This window comes from Amblyomma mixtum, chromosome 2, assembly GCF_055824585.1.
Source record: "Amblyomma mixtum isolate Tamu chromosome 2, ASM5582458v1, whole genome shotgun sequence".
Taxonomy (NCBI): Eukaryota; Metazoa; Arthropoda; class Arachnida; order Ixodida; family Ixodidae; genus Amblyomma; species Amblyomma mixtum.
Window position 1 is genome coordinate 133,353,701 of NC_143013.1, and position 23,592 is coordinate 133,377,292.

The 23,592-nt window shown below is 46.7% G+C and overlaps 1 protein-coding gene and 1 pseudogene across 1 annotated transcript in view; one reads left to right on the forward strand and one right to left on the reverse strand.

Moving 5' to 3' along the window:
• LOC149360949 (uncharacterized) overlaps window positions 1-20,055 on the reverse strand; it is a 196,994-nt gene extending 176,939 nt beyond the window's left edge. Inside the window, exon 1 of the mRNA XM_089569426.1 lies at window positions 19,948-20,055. Coding sequence (XP_089425552.1) covers window positions 19,948-19,967 — 20 coding nt within the window. The 5' untranslated portion in view covers window positions 19,968-20,055. The remainder of the gene's footprint in view (window positions 1-19,947) is intronic.
• LOC149360950 (uncharacterized) lies at window positions 1,218-9,107 on the forward strand (annotated as a pseudogene).
• Window positions 20,056-23,592: the final 3,537 nt, after the last annotated feature.

Sequence of the window (23,592 nt, forward strand, 5' to 3'; positions counted from 1 at the left end):
CAGCGCCAGCTGTTGAGGTATTTTCTCTTCGCGCGATAGTAAGTTAAAAAATTATGGCAGCACTTTGCCTATCTAAAGTGCGGCAAGGCGAAAGCCTTTGGCCTTGCCGACCGCGATTATAGCGTAAATTTGTGCGGTGACACACTAGGAGGAGAGAGTTGCGCGCAACCGACTCCCTCGAGAGCTGCGCGGCGTCTTGGGATGCGCGCGCGCGCAGGTGGCGCCACCAGCGCGCGCGCCATTACCATGACGACCTCAAGTGTGACGTCCCCCTCTCCCGTCGCTATATCGACGTCCGCGCTATACCGACGCATTTGGTTGTTTTCTTTGTTTTTTCGCTATAATTGGCGATACTGAATTAACTAATCACTCTACAGCCATCAAGCTTGGCGTTGGGGTTACATTGCCTCTATCTGATGCTACCATTAACTTTTTCCTATCTTGATTAGTTGCCGCGTTATTCGGGGAAGACACCATAACACCGGAGGTCCCCTTGGCCGCGGGTATGAGCCATTGAAAGCTTTCGCCTCAATAATTTGAGGTTGACATGAATATATGTATGTAGCTATAGAGCACTCTCTTTAGTTATCCACACATGATCGTTCTACGAATAGCACTCGTCCCCAGTCTGCCGCTCCAGGCGTGCGGCGCCACCGCCGCTGAACCTCCTGTCAGGCGGCGCGTTTCGCAGCAGCCGCTGCAGAAAGACTGCCACATTCCGCCCCTTTCGCTACACACACTTTCACTCTTCCTACCACGGCACGCATGCTCTGGTTTGTTCAAGCGGTAATCAGCCCCCCTGTTGTGCATCCCTCCGCTCTCGCCTTTCCCGGTAACCCCCTTTCAGTAACACATGCTCCGCTTTCGCCATACGCTGCTCCTTCCATAGTAACTATTCTCCGGGTTGTTCTCTCCGGCCGCTTATTCCTCCTATTCCTCCGCTCTCACCAAACCGCCTCCTCCTATTGTTACGGTGCATAGTTGCTAGGCGAAGACAACGTTGTTTTGGACGTTCGGCAGGGGACGACGACGAGGACGTGGCAGTTTGTGCTGGAGTGATTTAGCTCGGTGTGCCTTCTGACAGAGGCCTGTCCCGTCTGCTGCTGGGCTAACACCCCCCCCTCCCCCCCACCCGTAATATTTGGTGGAGGTGCTGGGTGTCACACCGGGACCCTGCCCTGGACCTCCGCAGCGGTCGTCAGCTTCGATCCATCACTATGCCGTCCAACCCACCTCCGGCCGCAGCATCACCACCAGCGCCGTCCGTTGTCGTGGCGCAGCCTCGCGACCGGGGCACCTTTTGTGGCACCGATGACGTCGATATCGAGGACTGGCTAGCCATGTATGAGCGAGTCAGTAAGCACAACCGCTGGGACGCGACTTTCATGCTTGCTAACGTTATTTTCTACCTGGCGGGCACGGCCGCGCGTCTGGTTTGAGACGCATCAGGAAGACCTCACTTTTTGGGACAACTGCAAAGAAAAGCTCCGAGACTTATTTGGCAAACCAATTGGACGCAAGCTGGGCGCTAAAAAAGACCTTGCTTCTCGAGCACAGTCGTCTACGGCGTCATACCTCTCGTACATCCAGGACGTCCTCGCTCTGTGCCGAAAAGTAGACAGCGCCATGCCAGAGACCGACAAGGTGGGCCATATCCTGAAAGGGATTGCTGATGATGCATTCAACCTTCTTCTGTGTAAAGATTGTGCAACGGTCGACTCCGTCCTCCAGGTATGCCGGCAATTCGAGCAGGCAAAGCACCGCCGTATTGCTTCTCGTTTTGATCGCCTTCCGAACACGGCGGCGACATCCTCCTGCGAAGAACTGCCAACACTGCGACAACCGTCCCATCCTGCCAATTTAACTAGAATTGTACGCAGAGAACTGGAAGCTATGAGTCCCGTCACCTTCGCCCCTCAACCGGTCGACTCTACGATTGCGCTGATCCAGGCCGTCGTTCGCCAGGAGTTTGCGAACGTGGGCCTCAATTCTGTTCTGTCGTCTGCGTCGCCCTGTTTGCCAAACACCCCTCCACTAGTTGCTGCTGCTTCACCGACTCCGACCATACTACCACGCTACCGCTACCGGAATCCTGCGGATTGGCGCACCCCGGACGACCGCCCAATCTGCTTCACCTGTTCGCGTGTCGGCCACATTTCCCGTCACTGCCGCAGCCGTTGGTTTTCACCACCTCACCTTCGTTCCACTTACGATCGTCGTGCAGACTACGGACCTAGTTCCAATTATGATCGCCGTGCCGGCTTCGAACCACGCCAGACGTCTTCCCGTGCTGATTCTCTACACGCTTTCGACACTTCGACCCCGCGAAGGTCCAGCCGCTCGCCTTCCCCTCAGATCCGCCGCTCTCGTTCTCCGCAATTTCGACGCCCGTCCACTCCACCCTTACCTGGCTCTCACTCGGAAAACTAACCAATGCAGCTCCCGGAGGTGATGCTGCATTGATGACCCGGTCCGAAAATCCTCTCCTGACCCTCGTTCCTCGCCGCAACGTTCTCGATATCTGCGTGGACGGTGCACCAGTTACCGCTATTATTGACACTGGCGCCCAAATTTCTGTCCTGAGCTCCTCGTTTCGCCGTCGTCTGAAGAAGGTTGTGACACCTGCCGTTTCCTCAGCCGTTCGCGTCGCCGACGGAAGTGCTGCTGCCGTTGTTGGACTGTGCACTGCGCGTGTTTGCATTGCCGGTCGTACAACACCTGTCGCGTTCACTGTCCTCGACCATTGCCCCCACGATGTGATCCTCGGCATCGACTTTTTAACGACGCACGCGGCTCTAATTGATTGCGCCACTGGCCTTCTTCGTTTGGACTTGCCGCTCTGCTCCGAAAGTGCAGATACCAAGCCGCCTCGCTTACGTGCCGCTGAATTTACTCGCTTGCCGCGTGACGCTGCAGTCTATGTCCCTATGTCCCCATTTCCCGCCGTTCCTGATGGTGTCTACGTCACGTACCCAATCGAGGACGTTGTCCTCCAGCGTAACGTCATCCTTCCACACACAGTCCTGACCATCACCGGCAACCGCACCTACCTTCCGATTCTGAACTTCAGTCTCTCTCCCCAAGTTTTACCCTGTGGCATCGCACTCGCTGAACTGGTTCCATTGGCTGAATGTACAGTTTCTGCTCTAACAACTCAGCCTAACGTTGGTCTCCATGCTCTTCCCCGCTCGGCCGCTTCACGCCCGGACCCTACTTTTGCAATGATCACGGCGGATTTGCCACCTGATCACGCCAACGTCCTCCGCGCCCTTTTAGCTTCCTACAGTGATGTCTTCGATTTCGGGAACCGTCCTCTTGGCCAAACTTCTGTCGTGACCCATCGCATCAATACGGGCGATGCCAGCCCTATACACAGAAGGCCCTATCGTGTCTCTCTTCCTGAGCTCCATGTCATCCAAACAGAGGTGGACAAGATGCTGGCGAACAACATTATCGAGCCTTCTAGCAGCCCTTGGGCATCCCCTGTGGTGTTGGTCAAAAAGAAAGATGGCAGCTGGCGCTTCTGTGTCGAGTATCGTCATCTTAATCAAGTAACGAAGAAAGACGTCTATCCTCTTCCGAGAATTGATGACGCCCTCGGCTGTCTACATGGTGCCAGCTACTTTTCGTCTATTGATCTCCGTTCAGGCTACTGGCAAATCGCTGTTGACGAACGGGATCGTGAGAAGACTGCCTTTATCACCCCCGATGGCCTGTACCAATTCAAAGTTATGCCTTTCGGCCTCTGCAACGCTCCTGCCACCTTCGAGCGCATGATGGACTCGCTTCTGCTTGGCTTCAAATGGACAACGGGCTTGTGCTACCTAGATGACGTTGTCGTTTTCTCCTCCACGTTCGAAAGCCACATACGCCGCCTTGCTACTATCCTTGCGGTCTTCCGTCGCGCTGGTCTCCAACTGAACTCCAAGAAGTGCACCTTTGGCCAGCGCCAGATTAAGGTCCTCGGCCACTTGGTTGATGCGTCTGTTGTAAAGCCCGACCCTGACAAAGTTCGTGCCGTTCGTGAGTTCCCCACTCCCCGTTCGTCGAGCGATGTGCGCAGTTTCCTCGGGCTCTGCTTATATTTTCGCCGGTTTATCCCGAACTTCGCCGACACGGCCCGTTACCTTACCACCCTCCTGAAGAAGGATGTCCCTTTCTCCTGGGGCCTTGACCAAGCTCGCTCCTTCACGGCACTTGTTGCGGCCCTCACTGCTCCACCTGAGCTGGCCCATTTCGACCAATCTGCGCCTACGGAACTTCGCACAGACGCCAGTGGCCATGGTATTAGCGCCGTTCTTGCGCAGCGCCAACACGAGCACTTTCGTGTGATTGCTTACGCCAGCCGCCTGCTCTGTCCTTCCGAACGTAACTACTCCATTACGGAGCGGGAGTGCTTTGCTTTTGTTTGGGCGTTAACGAAATTCCGCCCTTATTTGTTTGGAAGGCCCTTCTGCGTAGTTACGGACCACCATGCTTTGTGTTGGCTGTCCTCTCTTAAAGACCCTACAGGCCGTCTGGGTTGCTGGGCCTTGCGTTTGCAAGAATGCACATTTAATGTTGTCCACAAGTCCGGCCAGCTGCACCAAGACGCTGACTGTCTGTCCCGCCATCAAGTCGATCCTCCTGATTCCCACACCCGTGATACCGACGACTGTGTACTGTCCGTATCGAGTCAAATTTATTCGAGACATGTAAAGAAAATCACATGGCTGAGGAGGAGGGAAAAAAAAGCCGCAATATTGCGGCTTGACAACGTTCCCTTCCCCCAAACTAGGTTCCCTTCCCCATTGTTTAGACTTTCTAAACAATGGTGACGAGCAGCGCCGTGATCCATCTCTGCGCCTCATAGTCGACCGCCTCGATCCTCAGCGACCCTTCCGATGCTGTTCTACGAATGTTCGTGCTGCATCACGATACTTTGTACCGACGCAATATGCACCCAGATGGCGCCGACCTCTTGCTCGTCGTCCCGACCCATCTCCGCTCCACAGTACTTGCCCAACTTCATGACGCTCCTACTGCAGGGCACCTAGGCGTTTCACGCGCGTACAACAGCATGCGCAGGCGGTTCTTCTGGCCTGGCCTTTACCGCTCTGTCCGCGGTTATGTTGCTGCTTGCGATCAATGCCAGCGCCGGAAAACGCCCCCACTTCCGCCCAGTGGCCAGCTTCAGCCCATCGACATCCCGACTGACCCATTTTTCCGAGTTGGTCTCGACCTGCTTGGTCCTTTCCCCCCATCAACATCCGGGAACAAGTGGATTGCCGTTGCGACCGATTACACTACCCGGTACGCTATCACGCGTGCTACCCCTACCAGCTGTGCCTCCGATGTCGCCGACTTTCTTCTCCATGACGTCGTCCTACTTCATGGCGCTCCTCGTCAACTGCTTATGGATCGCGGCCCCTGCTTTCTTTCTAAAGTTGTCCACGACCTTCTGCGCTCATGCTCTACCCGCCACAAGTTCACGACGGCCTACCATCCTCAGGCCAACGACCTTACTGAGCGTCTTAACCGCACCCTGACGGACATGCTGTCTATGTATGTCTCAGAGCACCATCGTGACTGGGACGTCAGTTTACCTTTCGTGACGTTCGCCTACAATTCCACACGCCATGACACCACCAGCTACTCCCCCTTCTACCTGCTCTTTGGCCGTGACCCGTTGCTACCCTTCGACAGCCTCCTGCCTGACGACCCTTGTACCAGCAGTTACGCTTGTGACGCCATTGCCCGCGCTGACGCCGCCCGCCAAATCGCTCGAGATCGCCTCGACGCTTCACAACTCGCTCAAAAACGACGGTACGACTTTCATCACCGTGACGCCCATTACCCTCCCGACTCCCTCGTACTCCTCTGGCTTTCTGCGCGTCATGTGGGCCTGTGTGAGAAGTTGCTGCCTCGTTACGTGGGTCCTTACCGCGTCTTGCGGCAACTGAGCGATGTGACCTACGAGATCGCGCCCCTGCAACCCTACACTCCTCGTGCGGCCCCCTCCACACAGCTCGTACACGTCGCCCGTCTTAAGCTCTACCATCCAAACCCACCACCTTAGGACGCCCAGGGACTGTGCTTCCTTCCGCCCGGCGGAGGAGGGGGGGGGGTAGTGTTACGGTGCATAGTTGCTAGGCGAAGACGACGTTGTTTTGGACGTTCGGCAGTGGACGTCGACGACGAGGACGTGGCAGTTTGTGCTGGAGTGATTTAGCTCGGTGTGCCTGCTGACTGAGGCCTGTCCCGTCTGGTGCTGCGCTACCCCCCAGTAATACTATTATAACCTTCCTGCTTTTCTGCGGTTACCATTGTCCGGATATGCCTCCTGCTGCTACTGCTACGACGCTAAAACAACGCGCTCACCAGCTGTTCCTGTGAATTCCTGAAAAACGCTAGGACAAGAGACGAGTCGTTCACAACTGCACAGCCGGAGCACGCAGGTGACACGCCACAACAGATTTTCTGCACCCACAAAGGCAGAGTCGGTTCGCAGACAGTTCAAGAAAGTGGCTTTCTGTCCCAGCAGAGCCTGCACCTCACAAGGTAGGCGCGCCGAGGGCATCGAAGTGAAGGGAGCTGTTGTCCGAAGATGCTTTGCGAAAGTATCGTCCTTTGAAACTCTCAATGATGGTACGCGTGTCCGAGCGTCTCGCGCGAGAGAACCGGATGGCAGGAGAGGAAGCCACTGTAAGCACGCCGTAAATATCTTATGCTTTAGTGTGCTCAACCAGATTAACGACACGACGGCTGAATTTGACCAAGAGGGTTCGCTGTTGTCAATGAGAATTACGACACCTGAAGGTTTACGTAAAGGAGCACGTCTAAAGGCTATTCTAACGGTCACTGATTCTGCCACTGCAGACGAAACCATAATGTGAAGTCGGCCTGCCGGAAGTATTTTGGGGATCCCAAATGCGGCAGGCCATGATAGCTGATGTTTCCCCAATAAGCAGGTGATCTCCACAGTGAGTGTTGAGCTGTTCGCGCACAAGGAGAATTGTCTCCGCCGGGGTTGTGAACCGTTGTGAGCACAGTCCTGTAATGACTGCGAGAGCTTTATATCTTCGTATGCAGTTAGCTCAGTTAAGGACAACGCAGCGAGCTATGGAATGGAAAATGATAGGTGTAACGTTAAAAGATCGGAAGAGAGCGGAGTGGGTGAGAGAACAAACACGGGTTAATGACATCCTAGTAGAAATAAAGAGGAAGAAATGGGCTTGGGCAGGGCATGGAATGCGAAGGAAAGATAACCGCTGGTCCTTAAGGGTAACGGAGTGGGTTCCAAGAGAAGGCAAACGTTGCAGGGGGCGGCAGAAAATTAGGTGCGCAGATGAGATTAAGAAGTTTGCGGGGATAAACTGGCCGCAACTGCCAAAGGACAAGGTTAATTGGAGAGACATGGGAGAGGCCTTTGCCCTGCAGTGGGTGTAGTCAGGCTGATGATGATGCAGTTAGCTGCCTCTACGTCTGTTATATCTGCTTGCGTAGTTAATGGCTCAGACTCCAGGCCGGTCGTTTTAATTGTTCTGATTTTTCGGCACTGTACTTCGCACCGCCAATAATGCGGTAACAGCATGACAGTAATGTTGGCTTACGTTTTTCTAATTTTGCGATGATGCCACTCACGACACAAAGATGCGCAAAACCGTCAGCTTGCGCAGAAATTGCGTCCATCTGATCGGTAGTTGAGTCGGAATCATCTTGTGGCGTCTTAAAGTACCAAGGGACTGTCAGACGGTGATGTTGTTATTCCTGGCTTTTACATTTGCTTCGCATTAAATGTGATTTACAGTATAAATGAAGTGATTGTTAAAGGGGTAATTTTTCAGGAGTCATTTTAGGAGTAGACATCACTGGTCCCACAATATAGGTCATGTAGAATGCCAGGCGGTTATCTTACGCGGAGTTGAATGTGAGGAAAAAACCTGAAGCTCGGAGAACGTTCTGGAAAAAGTCTTCCGCCCGCCGCGGTGGCTCAGTGGTTATGGCGCTCGGCTGCTCACCCGAAAGACGCGGGTTCGATCCCGGCCGTGGCGGTCGAATTTCGATGGAGGCGAAACTCTAGAGGCCCGTGTACTGTGCGATGCCAGTGCACGTCAAAGAACCCCAGGTAGTCGAAATTTCCGGAGCCCTTCACTATGGCGCCCCTCGCAGCCTGAGTCACTTTGAGACGTTAAACACCATTAAACCTAAATGGAAAAAGGGGTCCAAATAGCCTTGATGCTCTGAAAAAAAAAAAGTGTTCGTTTATTTCAAAGGTCGCACAGTGAAGCAATCCTTCGTGCCCGAGCGCACGATCAGCCCTAAGCGGTTCGCAGAAGCAGCGCATATCCCAGAGCCACCTCGCGTGACGCGCGGCCGCCGCTCAGTTTTTGCTTGCTGCGTTGCGAGGTTTCTCTTGCGACGGACCGACTAGATACCGGCAGAAGCAAAACAAGATTAGCTACAAAGTGCCTGCAGAAGCTGTAGGCGTCGCACTCCGGCTCTTCGCGACGAAAGAAAGAAACCGTGTTCTCAATACCCATGCTCACGCGCAGACAAACGCGTGAGCGGTCGCGCATAGCACGGCGCCCTGCAGTCCGGGGCGTTGTTATGTTGTTACCGCTTCCGGAAAGCGGCTGTTTTACTGCGAGCTGTGATGTGCGGGCGAATGTAGCATAATAGGGCATCGGAATCGTTCTTGCATACCCGACATCAGTGCAAACGCCAGCACGTGGTGTCATCATCAGTACTGCTGCCAGCTAGCACCTTAAATTGCAGGAGCCGATTCCGTACGCCTAGCTCGGATGAGCTACCGAAGAATGACTGGTTATCGGAAACGTGGCTGGGAAACTGGCTGCTAATATCAACGCAGCTCCTGACGCCACCACCCAACAGCTATAAATGCAGCTCGCCACCGGGGACCTGATTCACAAGCATTCAGCAGCAGCGGCAACGCAGGCGCTGCTATCCTGTTATTTCATTTCGTTTCCCTTCATTTCAGTTTGTATCAATGACTTTCATACAAAGTGATTGCATATTTTTGTAAATTCTAATTTCGAGACTTATTCCTCTTGTACCACACTGTTTCAGCACGGCCCGTGTCCTCTGTTCCCTCGACTCTTATATGAGTCTTTGTAAGCTACGTATTTCGTTTTTTCAATAAATTTTTCTAGAAGCTGCTATCCGGACCCTAATACGATCACCTTATATTGCTGGTTGGTTACTTTTTTTATTGTTTTTCCTGAAATGCATCTTTAGCAAATCTTTTCTGGTAGCCGCTGCTGCTGACTGCTCGGTCTGTCGTGAGGATCGAACAATGGCTGACACATCTCTCGCATGCAACGAACAGCTTTCTGAGGATGAAGTGTTTCTAACGTGCTCAGAGTGTTGTCATATGTATCATATTGGCACATGTTCTGGGGTAGATGAACCATAACTACAGCGCAAACGACAGGACAGAGATGAAGAAGGGACACCACACAGCGCTGTGTGGTGTCCCTTCTTCATCTCTGTCCTGTCGTTTGCGCTGTAGTTATGGATCATCGAAAACACCAACTCGGCCAACAAATGCTTTTGGGCTAAATGAAGCCACATACAAAAAAAAGCATGGAAATGCCCAACATATAAAACAGCTAAGGCTCGAAGCAGCCCTAGTGGTAAGAAAACAAGCGAGAAAACGGAAATGCATCTGGCAAGTGAAATTGCTGATATTCGTCTCGTGCGCACAGAAGTACTTGAGATTAAGTAAAAAAAATATGACACACTAGGCGAGATAAAGGCCACTGTGGATGGTATCATATTTATTCATAATACCCTGCAGGCCCAGAAGGGCATTGAGTAAGGGGGCAAAGAACAACGAAATGTGCAAAACGATCTAATTAATACAACATCAGATACAAAATATTAAGTAAAAAGAAACTAATGTACAAGGCAAACCATAAAGGCGAAACTATGCAGGAAATGTCCACAAAATACGACGCAGTTTTGTCAAAAATGAATCAACAGGATGATGACATATTTGCTCTCGGAAAGCGAGTGGAAAAACTCGAGGTTCTGGTAAAGCCAGGAATTAAGGCATCAAGTCAACGATCTAGAGTAGTACGGCAGACATCAGAATTTAGAAATACTTGGGCTGCCCCATTCTGATAATGAAAACCTAGCGGAAAAGCTTAATGTCTTGGCCACTGAGCTCGAACTTCCGCTGCCTTCCGAGGCAGATGTTGAGGCTGTTCATCGATTGCTTTCACGGTCTATCAAGGAGAGCACTGTCAACGAAAGGGCTAGTAGTGACAGTGAGGTGAGGGAGAGTTCCAACAAGGTTACACCTGTTCTTGTACGCTTCAGACGTGGCAGTTGCCTACGCTTCGTATTCCGTTGAACAAGACACGCATGGCTTGCAAAAAATTGACAGCTAAAGGAAGCGAAATCTAAAATATTTAATTAAAACCTGACAGCACACAACAAGAGGCTCTTCTAGAAAGTGAAGAAAATGGCGAAAGTAAAAGAGTGTGAGTTTACCTGGTTAAAGAATGGAAAAATGTTTGTCCGTCGCGGCCCCCGCAGCCGAGTTATCAGAATTAGGACGAAAAACGATCTCGATAAGATACATTGAGTAACGGGCCGTACGCACATCGCGGTAACTAATAGCGGCACCCTTGAAAATGACAGCCGCGCTCATATATTCTTATCATGATGCTGATGCGTTCAAACACTCCAAGCGTCAACGAGAAAAAAATAAGCTTTCCTTATTCCATCTCAATGCGCAAAGCCTTCGGAATAAACACGACTCCGTGGAAATGCTCCTAACTGCAGTAACCCGAAATTGAATTTTTAGTTTTCGCTGAAACTTGGTTCACGAACGATTATGATGTTATACAGTTTCCAGAATAGAGATGCGTATCAATTTCACATAATGATAAGAGAGGGGGAGCTGTGGCTATTTATAAAATGGACTACCTAAATTCCATCCTCATAAAAGAGTTTTGTGTAATAAATCAGCACTTTGAGTGTCTCATGCTAAAATGTGTTGGTACCATATTTGCCCTTGTATTAGGCCGCCTTCTGGATCACAGGCCATTTATTTTAGTATTTATTGAAAATATGTTAGAACAGTGCATGCAGTTTAAGTCCCCTGTAGTTATCTGTGGCCATTTCAATATCGATGTCTTATAGCTTGAATCTAATCAGCCAAGAGTACTTGATATTTTTCTCTCGTTTGGTTGTGAAAATATAATAGATATATCAACGAGTGGCAGGTATGTGCCGTACTTTACTAGATGTGTGTTTTACAAACTACAGAAAAGTCTATGGGCAAGCAGGTGCACTAATAGCTGATGTTAGTGACCATTTACCTATTTTCATGTTCTTTAAACCCGACTTCACAGCCCATAGTCATTCCAAAACATATGCAACCATTACATACAAAGTCATTAATGAAGCTAAGACCACAATATTTAGAAAGTTAGTAGTAGAAACAAACTGGGAAGATGTTTTTCATTGTCTGACCCCGTTCCAGCATATGACGTCTTTATTAAAAGTTTTACCGAGCTCTACAATCAAGCCTTCCCTAAAGTAAAATTCAAAAAGTGTAAAAAAGCCAAAAAGCCATGGATAAATGCCGACCTTCTGAAAAGAATTAGAAAACATGACAGACTATTTATTTTCCACTTTTGTCATAATGAAAAAAAAAACGGACTGTTCGACTGAGTATAAACGAATTCGTAACAAGTCGATCTATGTTATTAAAAAAGCTAGGACTAGTTATTACGAACATAAGTTTACTGATATCTGCAACCCTCAACAGGTATGGAATACAGTAAACAAGCTAATGTCCAAAAACGAAAGAGACGGCATCTTTGAACTCGTTATAAATGGTGTGCTTTACACAGGGGCGTCGCTTGCTGACAAACTTAATGAGCACTTTCTCATAACAGGGGCTTCATGTAAATCTCAGGCAAGTAACTGTGATTTTACAACGTATCTCACATACAACATCGAAAGCTTAATGTTCATGTTTCCAACTACACAATTAGGAATCTGCACATTAATCAAAAACTTAAAAAGTAGCAGTGCACGTGGTCCTGATGACATTAAAGTTCAACCTATAAAATTCATCAATCACATGATTAGTCAGCCACTTACGCATGTATGCAATCTGATTTTGAGTAGTGGAATATTTTCAGAAAAATTAAAAATTACAAAAGTCTCCGTCATACGCATGGGAGGCGATATGAATGATATCATTAATTATAGAGCAATTTCGGTACTACCAATCCTCTCGAAAGTAGTTGAAGAAGTTACACACATCAGACTACTAAACTTCTGCAAGCTAAACGACATCATCGCCGAGCAGCAATATGGATTTCAGAAAGAGAAATCTACTGAAATGGCAGTAATAAAAATTAAGGATAGGATAATAGACAATTTTGAGCAGAAAATATATACAGTAGGTGTTTTTCTGGACTTCAAAAAGGCATTCGAATCCATTAAGCACCCCATTTTATTGTACAAATTATATAAATAAGGCATTAGATGAACGGCTCTCACATTAATAAAGAATTACCTCTCAAATCGTCACCAGTACACGAATATCACGAATGCAGAGGTACATTATGGATTTCAGCCAGGATCAATCCTTGGGCCACTGCTATTTCTGCATTATATAAATGGTGTAATTAACGTGCCCTCTTCGAAAAAAAATAATACTGTGCGCTGAAGATACCAATGCATTCATCTGCGGACAATTTCTGGAAGTCCTCCAAGTAGAAACCAATATATGGCTGGTAAATTTATCCATGTGGCTGCACACTAATGAACTAGAGTTAAACACTAAAAAAACTAAGTGCATTATATTCCGCGCACGTAAGAAGTGTATCAAACAAGAAATACTAATTCAATTTCGCGATAAATTTATCGAACGTGCAATATCGCATAAATTTCTTGGCGTCACGTATCACGAACATCTAGACTGGTCACTTCACATTGAAAATGTTCGCTTTGGTATCTCTACGTCCATTGGTATCATGTATAAATTAAAAGACCTTTTGCCCATCTGGCTAAAGAAACAACTATACGGCACACTACTACGTTCGCGTTTCCACTACGGTCTTCTTGTTTGGGGCACAGCACCTAAAACAGGCATAGAAAACATATCATTATTGCAAAAGAAATTTTGGCGACTAATAGGTAATGCACCATAGCCATACTGCTCCACTGTTTAGAAAACACGAATTGCTTACATTGTGGAATGTTTTAAACGAAAACGTAGCGTTAGCTACTTACCTACAAGTGCATTCCGATCCTACCGCCTTTTGTCATGTATATCTTAAGTATAATAAAGAAAAAAATACTTACAAACTGACGAACTACGGCACCCAGAAAGTTAGATACAGGATTTCCAGTGTTTTAAACAATCACCATCCTGCTGTAAACATTATTCAGGAAAGCAAGTCATTGAAAGCTTTCAAAAATAGCAACACTATGTATCTGTTGCCCCTCAAGGCATAATCACTCTTTTAGTTTTTATTCTGTTGTTTCTCAGACTATTTGTCCAATTGTACATAAATGTTCAATATGAAATACTGCAGTTTCGACTCTGCAACTACTCTGTATTTCCATCTCGTTTTATGTTTATTTTATGCGCTGAATGTCTTGTGCTCTCGAATGGGAAAAAGAAAGGCGCAGACTCTGTCCGGCATCCATTTGCCTTTTGGCCTAGGCCCTAGGAAACTGTACCATGCTTTGTCTGAATAAATTCTTAGCCTTCGATTTCTTCGTATGTTTCTTTCTTGGTGGCGAACTTGCGCTCCGCAGCACAGTTAGATCTCTCGGTAGCTATGCCTGCTTAGATCGCTGCAGCTCTGTACAATGTGTTCGGAGCTAGTTTTTGTGGCATGAGCTTTTATAATTGCAGACTGCATTTGCCGTCTGACATGGTGTCAGCGTTGCACGAAAGTATATCGCTTTCGGGTTTCAGTTGTAGGTTTTCTTACCCAGGCCTGTGCATGTATTAGCGCGAAGGTCGTGTCGCTGTAAATGCGGCGTCTTCGACCGTGAGCGAAAAAGCCAAGAAAAATACCCAGAGGAGCAACATAGGAGGCAGGTGGGCCACGTTGGTCACGTGATATTGTGACGTCATCACAACTTGCCCACCGGACTGTGTGCAAACTGTGTACCGTGGCAAGTGGAAGTAAAATACTTATTGGCCGCAAGAAGGGCAGCCTGGGTCGCACAAGGCCCACAAGTGGCCGTGCAGCCTCTCATCGCAGGGCAGAGGCGCATCGCTTAACCGCTGCACCAGGAGTGGTATGAGGACTTCGAGGGAACAATGAATGTCAATTAGATAAAGGCCGGTGCTGCTTATGTGGGCATTAACCTGTTGCGCTAACGAGTCAAATCAAATCAAATCAAATCTTTATTTACATCATCCAGATGTTAGGGGCGCAGACAAAACGCTGTCACTGGAGCTTGATTGCGCGCCTGCGCCCCCGTACAAGGTTTCAAGGTTTGTTTGATTGCATATATTGGCGGCAACTAACAAAAACAATTGCGTTTGAGGAAAAATAAGGGAGACACAACTGACTCGGAAAAAATAAATAAAAAAGATAGAAAGAGACAAAAACAGCAAAAGAAATAAGATGCAAAAATACTGGTTTGTAAGAATAACACAAATCGTTTAGCAATAATGGTAAGTGGTAGCTGAACATTTGACGTCCATAGTTAGTACGTATTTGGGGAATGAACCATTTATCGCGGTTCCTTATGGCATGAGTGTGTTCTCTAGGTGTTAGTTGAGAGAAAGTTTCAAGAAAATTACGGTAGGTATTACTTCTCCTATATCGTTTTATTAAGTTGACATTGTATAGATCGTGTATTGGAACATAATTTCCACGGCCACTCGAATCACATTATCAACCGCGTCTACACTAGATTTAATTATCCCGAATATCGAAACGGCTGTTCAGTATGCCGGTACAGTCGCGTCCGATGTGAGTGATCATTGCCCTGTATTCATGTTTTATTCCAAACACACGAAAGCCAAAAAACATTCTTCTGCGGAAGTGTTCTCTTTTCAGTACATAACACCCGACGCAATGGAATCATTTAGAAGTGAGATAAATGCTTGTGACTGCTCTTTTGTACTTGAGAAAACAAACGCGACAGAGGCGTATTCGGTTTTTGTCAAAACATTTGCACATATATACGCAAAGCACTTTCCCTTTAAAGTTGGTAAGCCATCGAAGAAAATAAAGAAACCATGGCTGACGAAATATCACATGCGGATGATAAACCATAAAAACAGTCTATACCGCTCTTTTTTGCGCACGCGCACTGCAGAATCACTTCAAAATTTCAGGAAGTTCAGAAATAAACTTAATGCCGACCTAAGGCGGGCTAAGTTCGCTTATTATCAACAGCTGTTCTCTAATGTTTCAAGCAAACACCGTAACATTGCCTGGAATGTCGTAAACAAAGTTTTGGGCCGAAGTGGTTCACACTCCCACTCTGACAGCATCGTTGTTGACGGGCAGGAATATACTGGCCGGTCGCTCGCTGATTACTTTAACCAACACTTCGTCAGTATAGGTCATACAATACACCCCGCAACACAGCAACAGGACATTGCCTTCAACACAACTGACAGCTTTTTCCTCGAGCCAGCTAACTTAACGGAAGTGTACACAGCATTCAGTCAGCTAAATAATTCTGCTGCTTTAGACTGCGACAACTTACAAATCAAGCCCATAAAATATGTTTTAGATTTACTTCTGCCGGTGCTTGTGCATATCTTTAATTTAATTTTTGAAACTGGAATTTTTCCCGATGAAATGAAGCGATCCAGAGTTTCCATCATATACAAAGGTGGTGACAGAAACACCCCAACTAATTACAGACCAATAAGTATTATTTCAGTTTTTTCGAAAGGAGCAGAAAAAATTATGTTTGCTCGTCTTTTAAAGTATTTTACAGCCCGAAATATTTTCCACAAAGAATTACATGGCTTTAGAGCCGGGAAATCGACCAAAACTGCGCTACTGACAATTAAGGAATTTGTTCTAGATAATGTTGAGAAAAATTACTTTACACTTGGCCTCTTTGTAGATTTCACAAAAGCATTTGATTGTCTTAACCACAACGTCCTCATAACAAAACTATCCCGGTATGGAATTCGCGGAACACCTCTTGAACTAATGAAGTCGTACTTAATGAACAGAACACAAATGGTATGTATGGGAAAACACCAATCAAGTTTTCTGCCAGTTAGTAAGGGTGTACCTCAAGGAAGCCTCTTAGGACCCCTCTTGTTTAATATTTTTATTAGTGACATTGTCCTCATTAGTGAATCAGCAAAATTTGTCATATACGCTGACGACTGTTCTATACTTACGGCTGGCCCGGATGCGGACGTGTTAATTAAGCAGTGTGAAGACTTTTTTATTAATTTATCCTCCTGGTCACAATCCAATGGACTCAAAATAAACCCCATCAAAACTAAAATAATGGTATTCAGAGTGAAAAATAAGACGTTTCAATCTAATCATGTCATAACCTATGAAGCACAGAACATTGATATCGTAGAATCACTTAAAATACTTGGAGTTACATTTAGCAGCACGTTAAGCTGGGACATGCATGTTGCTAATATATGCAAAAAAATCTCCGCAGTAGCTGGAGTGGTCTCGCGTTGCCGCACTTTCCTTCCGACACGCGTTAAGCTCCAAATATACCATGCCTTATTTGCTTAACATATTAACTACTGCAACCTTGTCTGGAGCACTACAACCAATAGAAATAAACAAAAAATATTTACAATACAGAAAAGAATTACACGATACATCGGGAATCACGAACACTTAGCACATACTGACCTGCTTTTCGCAACCTATAAGCTCATTCCTGTCTTTTCATTATATGACTTCCGGATTTTGCGTACATACTTCCCTTTGTCTAATACATTTCGTGACTTTTTAATTGCCACCGCTTCACTTCAACGCCACGAACCAATAGTATCTACACGAAACTCAGAAAACTGGCACGTTCCTCGTTTCCGAACAAATTATAAGAACCAGTCATTAAAACATAACCTCCCCTCACTGCTAAACAAGTATAAATGTGATGCTAGGCCCACAAGAAGCGACTTGCGGGAACGATTTCTAAACGCACAATAAAATCCTAAAATGTCAGTCCATTATCACATTGTGTTTTGTTATCAAATACTGATGTCTGCGTAATTATGTCGTTTACGACTGTGTTTTTGAACATGTATTATGTTTCAGTACACAGTCAGTTTTTATATTGTAACACTAGCCGTGTTTTTCCTGGTATATAATAATGAATATAATATTGTTTTTTTTTCTTTTGTTATATTTTAACCATATGTCGGCACTGCTGTACCTTGTAACGGTCTCTTGGGCCTCGTCAAGCTGCCCCGAACAGCTTTTTGCCCGAGAGCTCCAACCATGTAAATATGTGGTGAAATAAATGAATTGAATTGAATTGAGTTATGTGGAAGGCATTAAAAAGGGGTTTTGTCGTAACGTCGCGGGGGATGCTTGCAATGCTCTTATGGCTCGTTTTTGGATTACATGTAACCTGTTTAAGTTTGAGAGTGTGGTAGTTCCCCATACCGTGAAACAGTAGTTTAAAACGGAAGCAAGTTTCACTTTTTGTGGCAGAAAATAGCGCATACCCTTAAAGCGAAGCTTCAGTGTCGCCTGCAGTTTTTTAATGCCGATATTATATGCGATCACAGTTTAGCGGTTACCCGGTGACGATGTGAGCTGCGTAATAACGTTGCATTCCTGTTGTCTAAGTCATTGGTGCGAGGTCGTCGCTGCACAGATCCTTCCATTATCAAACGGAACAAAGTTGGAGCAATAAAATAATTGTTACCACATAATTTGTTTGGCATTTTGTTTAGATATGTTTATTTGAGTGTGCCTCAACAGCCAAGTGGCCTAAACGATCGCACAATAGGTCAGATACATCAGAATGACCACTTAAAAACATTTGAAACCAGGCACGAAAACAACAATTATGCAAACACGTCCGTGTCAATAAACGTTTTGTTACGCAGGATTTGTAAACGAGTCAATGGACAGATGGCATGCAAATCGAGATAAAAAGTGTCAAAACATTTTGTGGCTCTTGCATGCGGCACAAGAAAATTCAGGAAAATAATTATAAGTGAAAAGCCTATTTTTTTCCTGTTTTCGAATAACTTTGCTATTGGTGCATAACATCCGAAAGCTAGGTTAAAATTTGTTGGAGAAACACCTTCTGCACAATGCCTCATTAGGTCAACTGTCACAGGGTCAAGGAGTGCATGGCATCGTTTGACGAGCTTCTACGATGATTTGGTTGAGGTGAAAGCAAGCCTTGACGGATGGGCTGCATTTAACTGCACTATGCAGTGAGGAGCGCTGACAACAATGGCTTAACGAGACGAAACAATGTAAGAAGCAGAACAAAGCAGGATGCAACTCACATAAGCAGCAGTTGGCAACAGCAGCTCATTATTTTACTAACCTATCGCAACAGCGGACGAAATCAACAGTTTTATGTTTCACTGCATTAAACAAGTACAGGTATTGAAATTTTTGCCGTTACAATTCCGTGTTGTGATCTGCCTTTGTTCGGGTAACAGCTAAAGCTCCTACTACTGATTACTTCCTTGACACGAGGGGAGTGCGCGACAGACGTGAATGTGCGGGGGCTTCCCCGCACATTTACGTGGTTTCCAAGTCTGTAGTGATTATTTAAATGTTACCGATCAGCCGCAGGTTTGGAGTGAAGTGCGGTGAAGAAAAGCAGTAATACAGCAATGATTAATATTTACAGCTATGTAAATTGCGTTGATTTATGTGTAGTAGTGGAAAGCGTGCAAGCGACAGGCGAGTTGAGTTGGCTCAAGTGGGTCATTCTAAGCGCGCTCGGCGTCGTATTGTTCTCATTCACATTTACGTGTAGCGGTTCAGGCTGCCAGCTCAAAGTTCACTGCATGCATGGATGCAGAAACCGTTAAGAGGACGGAGAAAGTGAACGAAGTGGGGCACGGAAATTGAAGAAGGTGCATTTGTGAAGGTGCGTTGCAGAAGTTGCTTCCACAGAAGCATTTGCAAGGACTGTGCAGGGCTGTGTTAACTCTGCTGCAGCCTGCTGAATGCCATTGTGAAACTTTCAGTGGTGCACGACGCGGCTAATTTGCGACTACAAACAACTGCGGTAAAAACCCTGCAGCGGGTTGGCATAGCCCATTTTCCAAACATTCTATTCCACTGTGATTGCGTGAAACCTCGACTGGAAGACTGTGCTGATAGCAAGAGGCGCGGCGTGTATTGCACCACTGAGATACATCAAAAAGAAAAAAAAAAGAATGTAAATGGAACAAAATCCTATGTTATCGCGGTAATGATAGACGACGAACAGGACTTGGGTACAATCCGGGACAAAGCCTCCAGGACGCATGTTTGGCGATTCGGGAGCATAGGTGCGATGTAATAAGGAAGTAATTACTCATTGGCATCCACCCAAGCGCAGATAATCGGCTACAAAGGAAAGTTAAACAGCTTTCACAGAAACTTCGGAGCTAAAGAAAAATTTTACTTCAGCTTGGGGATTTCCCCTAAACATTTGACCAATAGGTGCGATGTGTGCCAAAGAAGGTCTCATTTAACTCGCGCTTCTTTAGGCAAGGCGAGGGCGGCTTTAGCTCCACAAGTGTCGTCTTGAGCCACTGGCAACGAAGAAGCCAATGCGCGTCTCTTTGTTCTGGCCTGTCTCGGAGATTTTGTTCCCGACAGTGCAAGTCCGGACGAACCTCGGGGGATTCGAACGCTCCACCGGCACCAGCGCTATCAGTGTGACGTCAGGAAACCCACATGGCGACTTCAGCGCGAGTGGTCGCGGTGCGGCAGCGGCTGCGCGCGTGGCGGAGAAGCGCCGTGCTTGTGAAAGAGCGCCACTCACATGCTGTCTCCGGTGGGCATGGCGTGATCCGACTGTGCACCCGGGCTCAGCAGCCGCAACGATTTCTTTTTCCCCCCCCTCGAGAGAGGGATACGCGAGGGGGAGGACGTAAACAACGCGCACCACGAAAAGAGCGGCGCATGCGCGATCGATGGGCGTTCTTTTCTTGCGCGCCGCCCGTCGATGGACCCCGCTCTCTGGCGGCCGCACCCGCGTTCGACGCCGCGCGGTTTGAGCCGTCTGCGGTTCGCTTTCGGCCACGGGGCTGAGCCGGAGGAGGAGAGCAGCGGTCGGAAAGGCGGGAAAAATGAGGCGCGTCAACTGTTTGGACCCACTTCATAGATAAGCGGGCAACAAATGGTACCCGAAAAGATGTGGCACGGAGATACAGAACTCTGGCTCGTCGATCGCATAGACGGAAACAAACGACAATAAGGGAGCAGTAATACAGCTCAGTAGATTTTAGAAGCGTTTTTCGTTCAAAGATGCATGCTTCTGTCAGTATGAAACAGTTTACGTGTACGAGTCGATTCCTGATTTGTGTGCGATGCCTCGCTTACGATACCGGAGCGGACTGTACGAATTTCTGGAGAGTGACGGACGACTGCTGGTGCAGTGTGGTGCGCTACTACTTCAGTGCTGCCGTGGCGCAGACTGAGTGATAAAAGGAGAAAAACAGAGATAGGGAGCACGAGAAAACAGAGAGGGCACGCAGCATCGACCTCCTCTATGTCCACTCCCTCTTCGTCGGACTTGGCTCGTGCTGGTCATATCGTTTCAGAAAATATGGAGCTTGCTGCTCATGAAAAGACATGTTTGGCGGCGTGAAAAAATTGGTGTTGCACTATTCTGCTTAACTGATCGCGTTTAGGTACAGGCATCATTGACAGAAGGGAAGGAAATAAAAAGGCATGCGTGAAGTTAAAAAGTCGGTCACCAAGTTTGTTAGCAAACTGCTGATAAGGAGGCGAAGTAAGACCATAATCATCAGAAAACAAAATTAGTCGTTTTGAATTCTGTAGGACGGACTTGGACGTGCTGAGCCACACAGTGTGTTTCACCTAAGACTTTACAAAATTTTTCAAAATAAACTTTTTGAGTTAGAAGAGTACTTTTTCGGCACTGCATTGTCAGCGGTGTAGTATATGAGAATACAGATAAGACGTGCTAACAGCAGGCTCGGTAACTAATACTGAATACTTAGCTTTTTAACGCTTACTGTTAGACTCCTTAATTATCGAGAGGCGTGTAGCCTACTGTAAGTAATATCGATATTAGAGTTCAGAATTTCTAGAGCACAGTTAACTTTGGCGCTGTGACCCAACAAATTTTGGATACATCGCTCCAATATACATGCGCTTTCGAGAAGTTTGCAGGCAAAGCAACCTCTCCAGTGCACGTAATTCATTTACTGGCCACCCGCTGCCGGAGCGCTGTCACTTTTACTTTTATTAGAAATGTTAAAGGCGATTATAAATGCTGCATTCCGCACCTTTTCTACACTTCGTACCGCGGATGACCGACGTGGGCGGACTTCAGTGTGTGGGGACATCAACATCGGCGTCAAACTCAGTTGTTAGTGGAGGTGACGTGTCTCTCTTTCACTACTGCTTCAGGACGGTCTAGCGGAAGTAAAAAAAAGAATAATCAAACGCCCCAGGCCCAAGGCAAGACGCACTAGGCAGTTATTCAAAATTCCGCAAGTGAGCTTATTATTAAGCGTAGAAAGTTGGGCTAGTTGGTTGGTAGTACTATTGTGATACATTCCAGCGGCTAAAAAGACGGACGAAGGTAGACGAGACAGGCGTTCGTCCTGTCTCGTCTACCTTCGTCCGTGTCTTTTTAGCCGCTGGAATGTATCACAATAGAGCTTATTATTATGTTGCCAAAGGCAAGGTAGCCGACTTCTATATACGAAAACTGCCTGGGCAACACGACAGGGGCTAATTGTGCGGATAGAATGCAAAAAACGTATTTTGGGAGAATCAAACAAGACCTAGTCCTCCTTGCTTTGTCTCAGCTAGAAACACATGGTCAGCCATCTTGTCTCGGCCAACATAGTTACGCGGGAAAGCGCGCTTGCAGAATTTTGAATATCCCCTATTGCAACTCATGTAGGTGCGTAGTGGCTCCCTCTCAAGGCCTTCCACCTATTCCTGCACCGCGCAAGACTGCCCTTATTAATTATCCCTGTTTTTACCTGCTTCTACCCTCAAGCTGAAAAACAAGGTATATAACTAACCAACGAGAATCACTCCGGTAGCGCTTCATGTGAGGTTTCACCAAAAAACAGCTGCCAAAACTGCTGAGATTCTGATTGCAATCCGGGGGTTAATATTTGGATAAAACCACGGCTGGCGGTGTACGAGAGCTACTGCTCGTCAGAAACGCTCTTTATGCGTCGCTGACGGCCATGGAAAGGACGGGAAAGGGGCGAGCGGACTTCTCTAAAGTTTCTGCTATTTGTCTCAAGCATCTGTTAACACCACCCAATAACTGCACAAAGGATAAATTCTGTCGTTGAGGTTAACGTTTACTATTTTCTCCGTTTATCTATCCCATGTGGAATCAGGACTGTCGGAAGGCGGATGGCCAGCAGTGCCACATATCTCTGAGGCCATGTAGCGAAAGCGCACTCTTAGAGCTTGTGTCACCGTAATTGGTTTTCGTTGGAGAAAAGAGAATTTAATTTTTTAAGAAGAGGCGTGACTTCCGTACATTACCTTTATTCATTAATTCATGATAGAAAATACGCCCGCATCAGAAGCCTCGGGGCGAATGGCGTTTCAAAGATTAAAGAACAGCGATAGCTCTTCAGGAGCTATAGCTTACAGAACACATCTTTCTGGACTTATTAATGCGCAAAAATAAGCGCCTAGAATCATCCCTTCCTCTTCTTTTATCAAACCATCTGCACCTTTGTTCCTTTCACTGCATATCCTGCCCCTTGAATAAATACACAATACCAGGTCCTGGTTTTCTTTTTTAAATCATCAATAAATATTTCATCCCTGAAAGTATAATTACTAACAATAATATGACACGTCTCGCTTTGTCGAACAATTTCTTATTGCATAAAGCACGGACTAATTACGACAAGCGACCGACATGTTTGTTTTCCATTTGCACTTGAATAACTTGCGCCCTTCACTAAAATCACTAATGTCATTGTACAAGTGGAAAAAAAATTAAAAATGCCACAAGTTTGAATCCTTTGATATCTAATATGCTCATAAGGTCTTGTTCTTGCAAATTCTGTATCACAATCATTTACTGCGCATTTTTTTTGCCTTTTGCAGTTTGTTTTTCATCTAGGATTCTTCTGAATAGCACTCTGTTAATTGTACTCTGTTCATGAAGCTATAAGCGGGCCTATCTGCAGTTTCACCTTTTGAGCCTCCTGCTGTATATATATACACTGCAACCATGAATTGCACTGTAAATATGAAATAAAAAAAAATGTTCTTGTTCAAAAAAAGGGGAACGGATTATGAATAAGATTTATTGCATATTAATGATCCATTTGACTAATACGACAAGCGACACTGCCAACGAGAAAAAAAAAACAAATAATGAAATGTAAGAGAGCAAACCATCGCATTCCTTAAGTCGTCATATTGAAGAATTAGCCCCCTAGTTATTTCA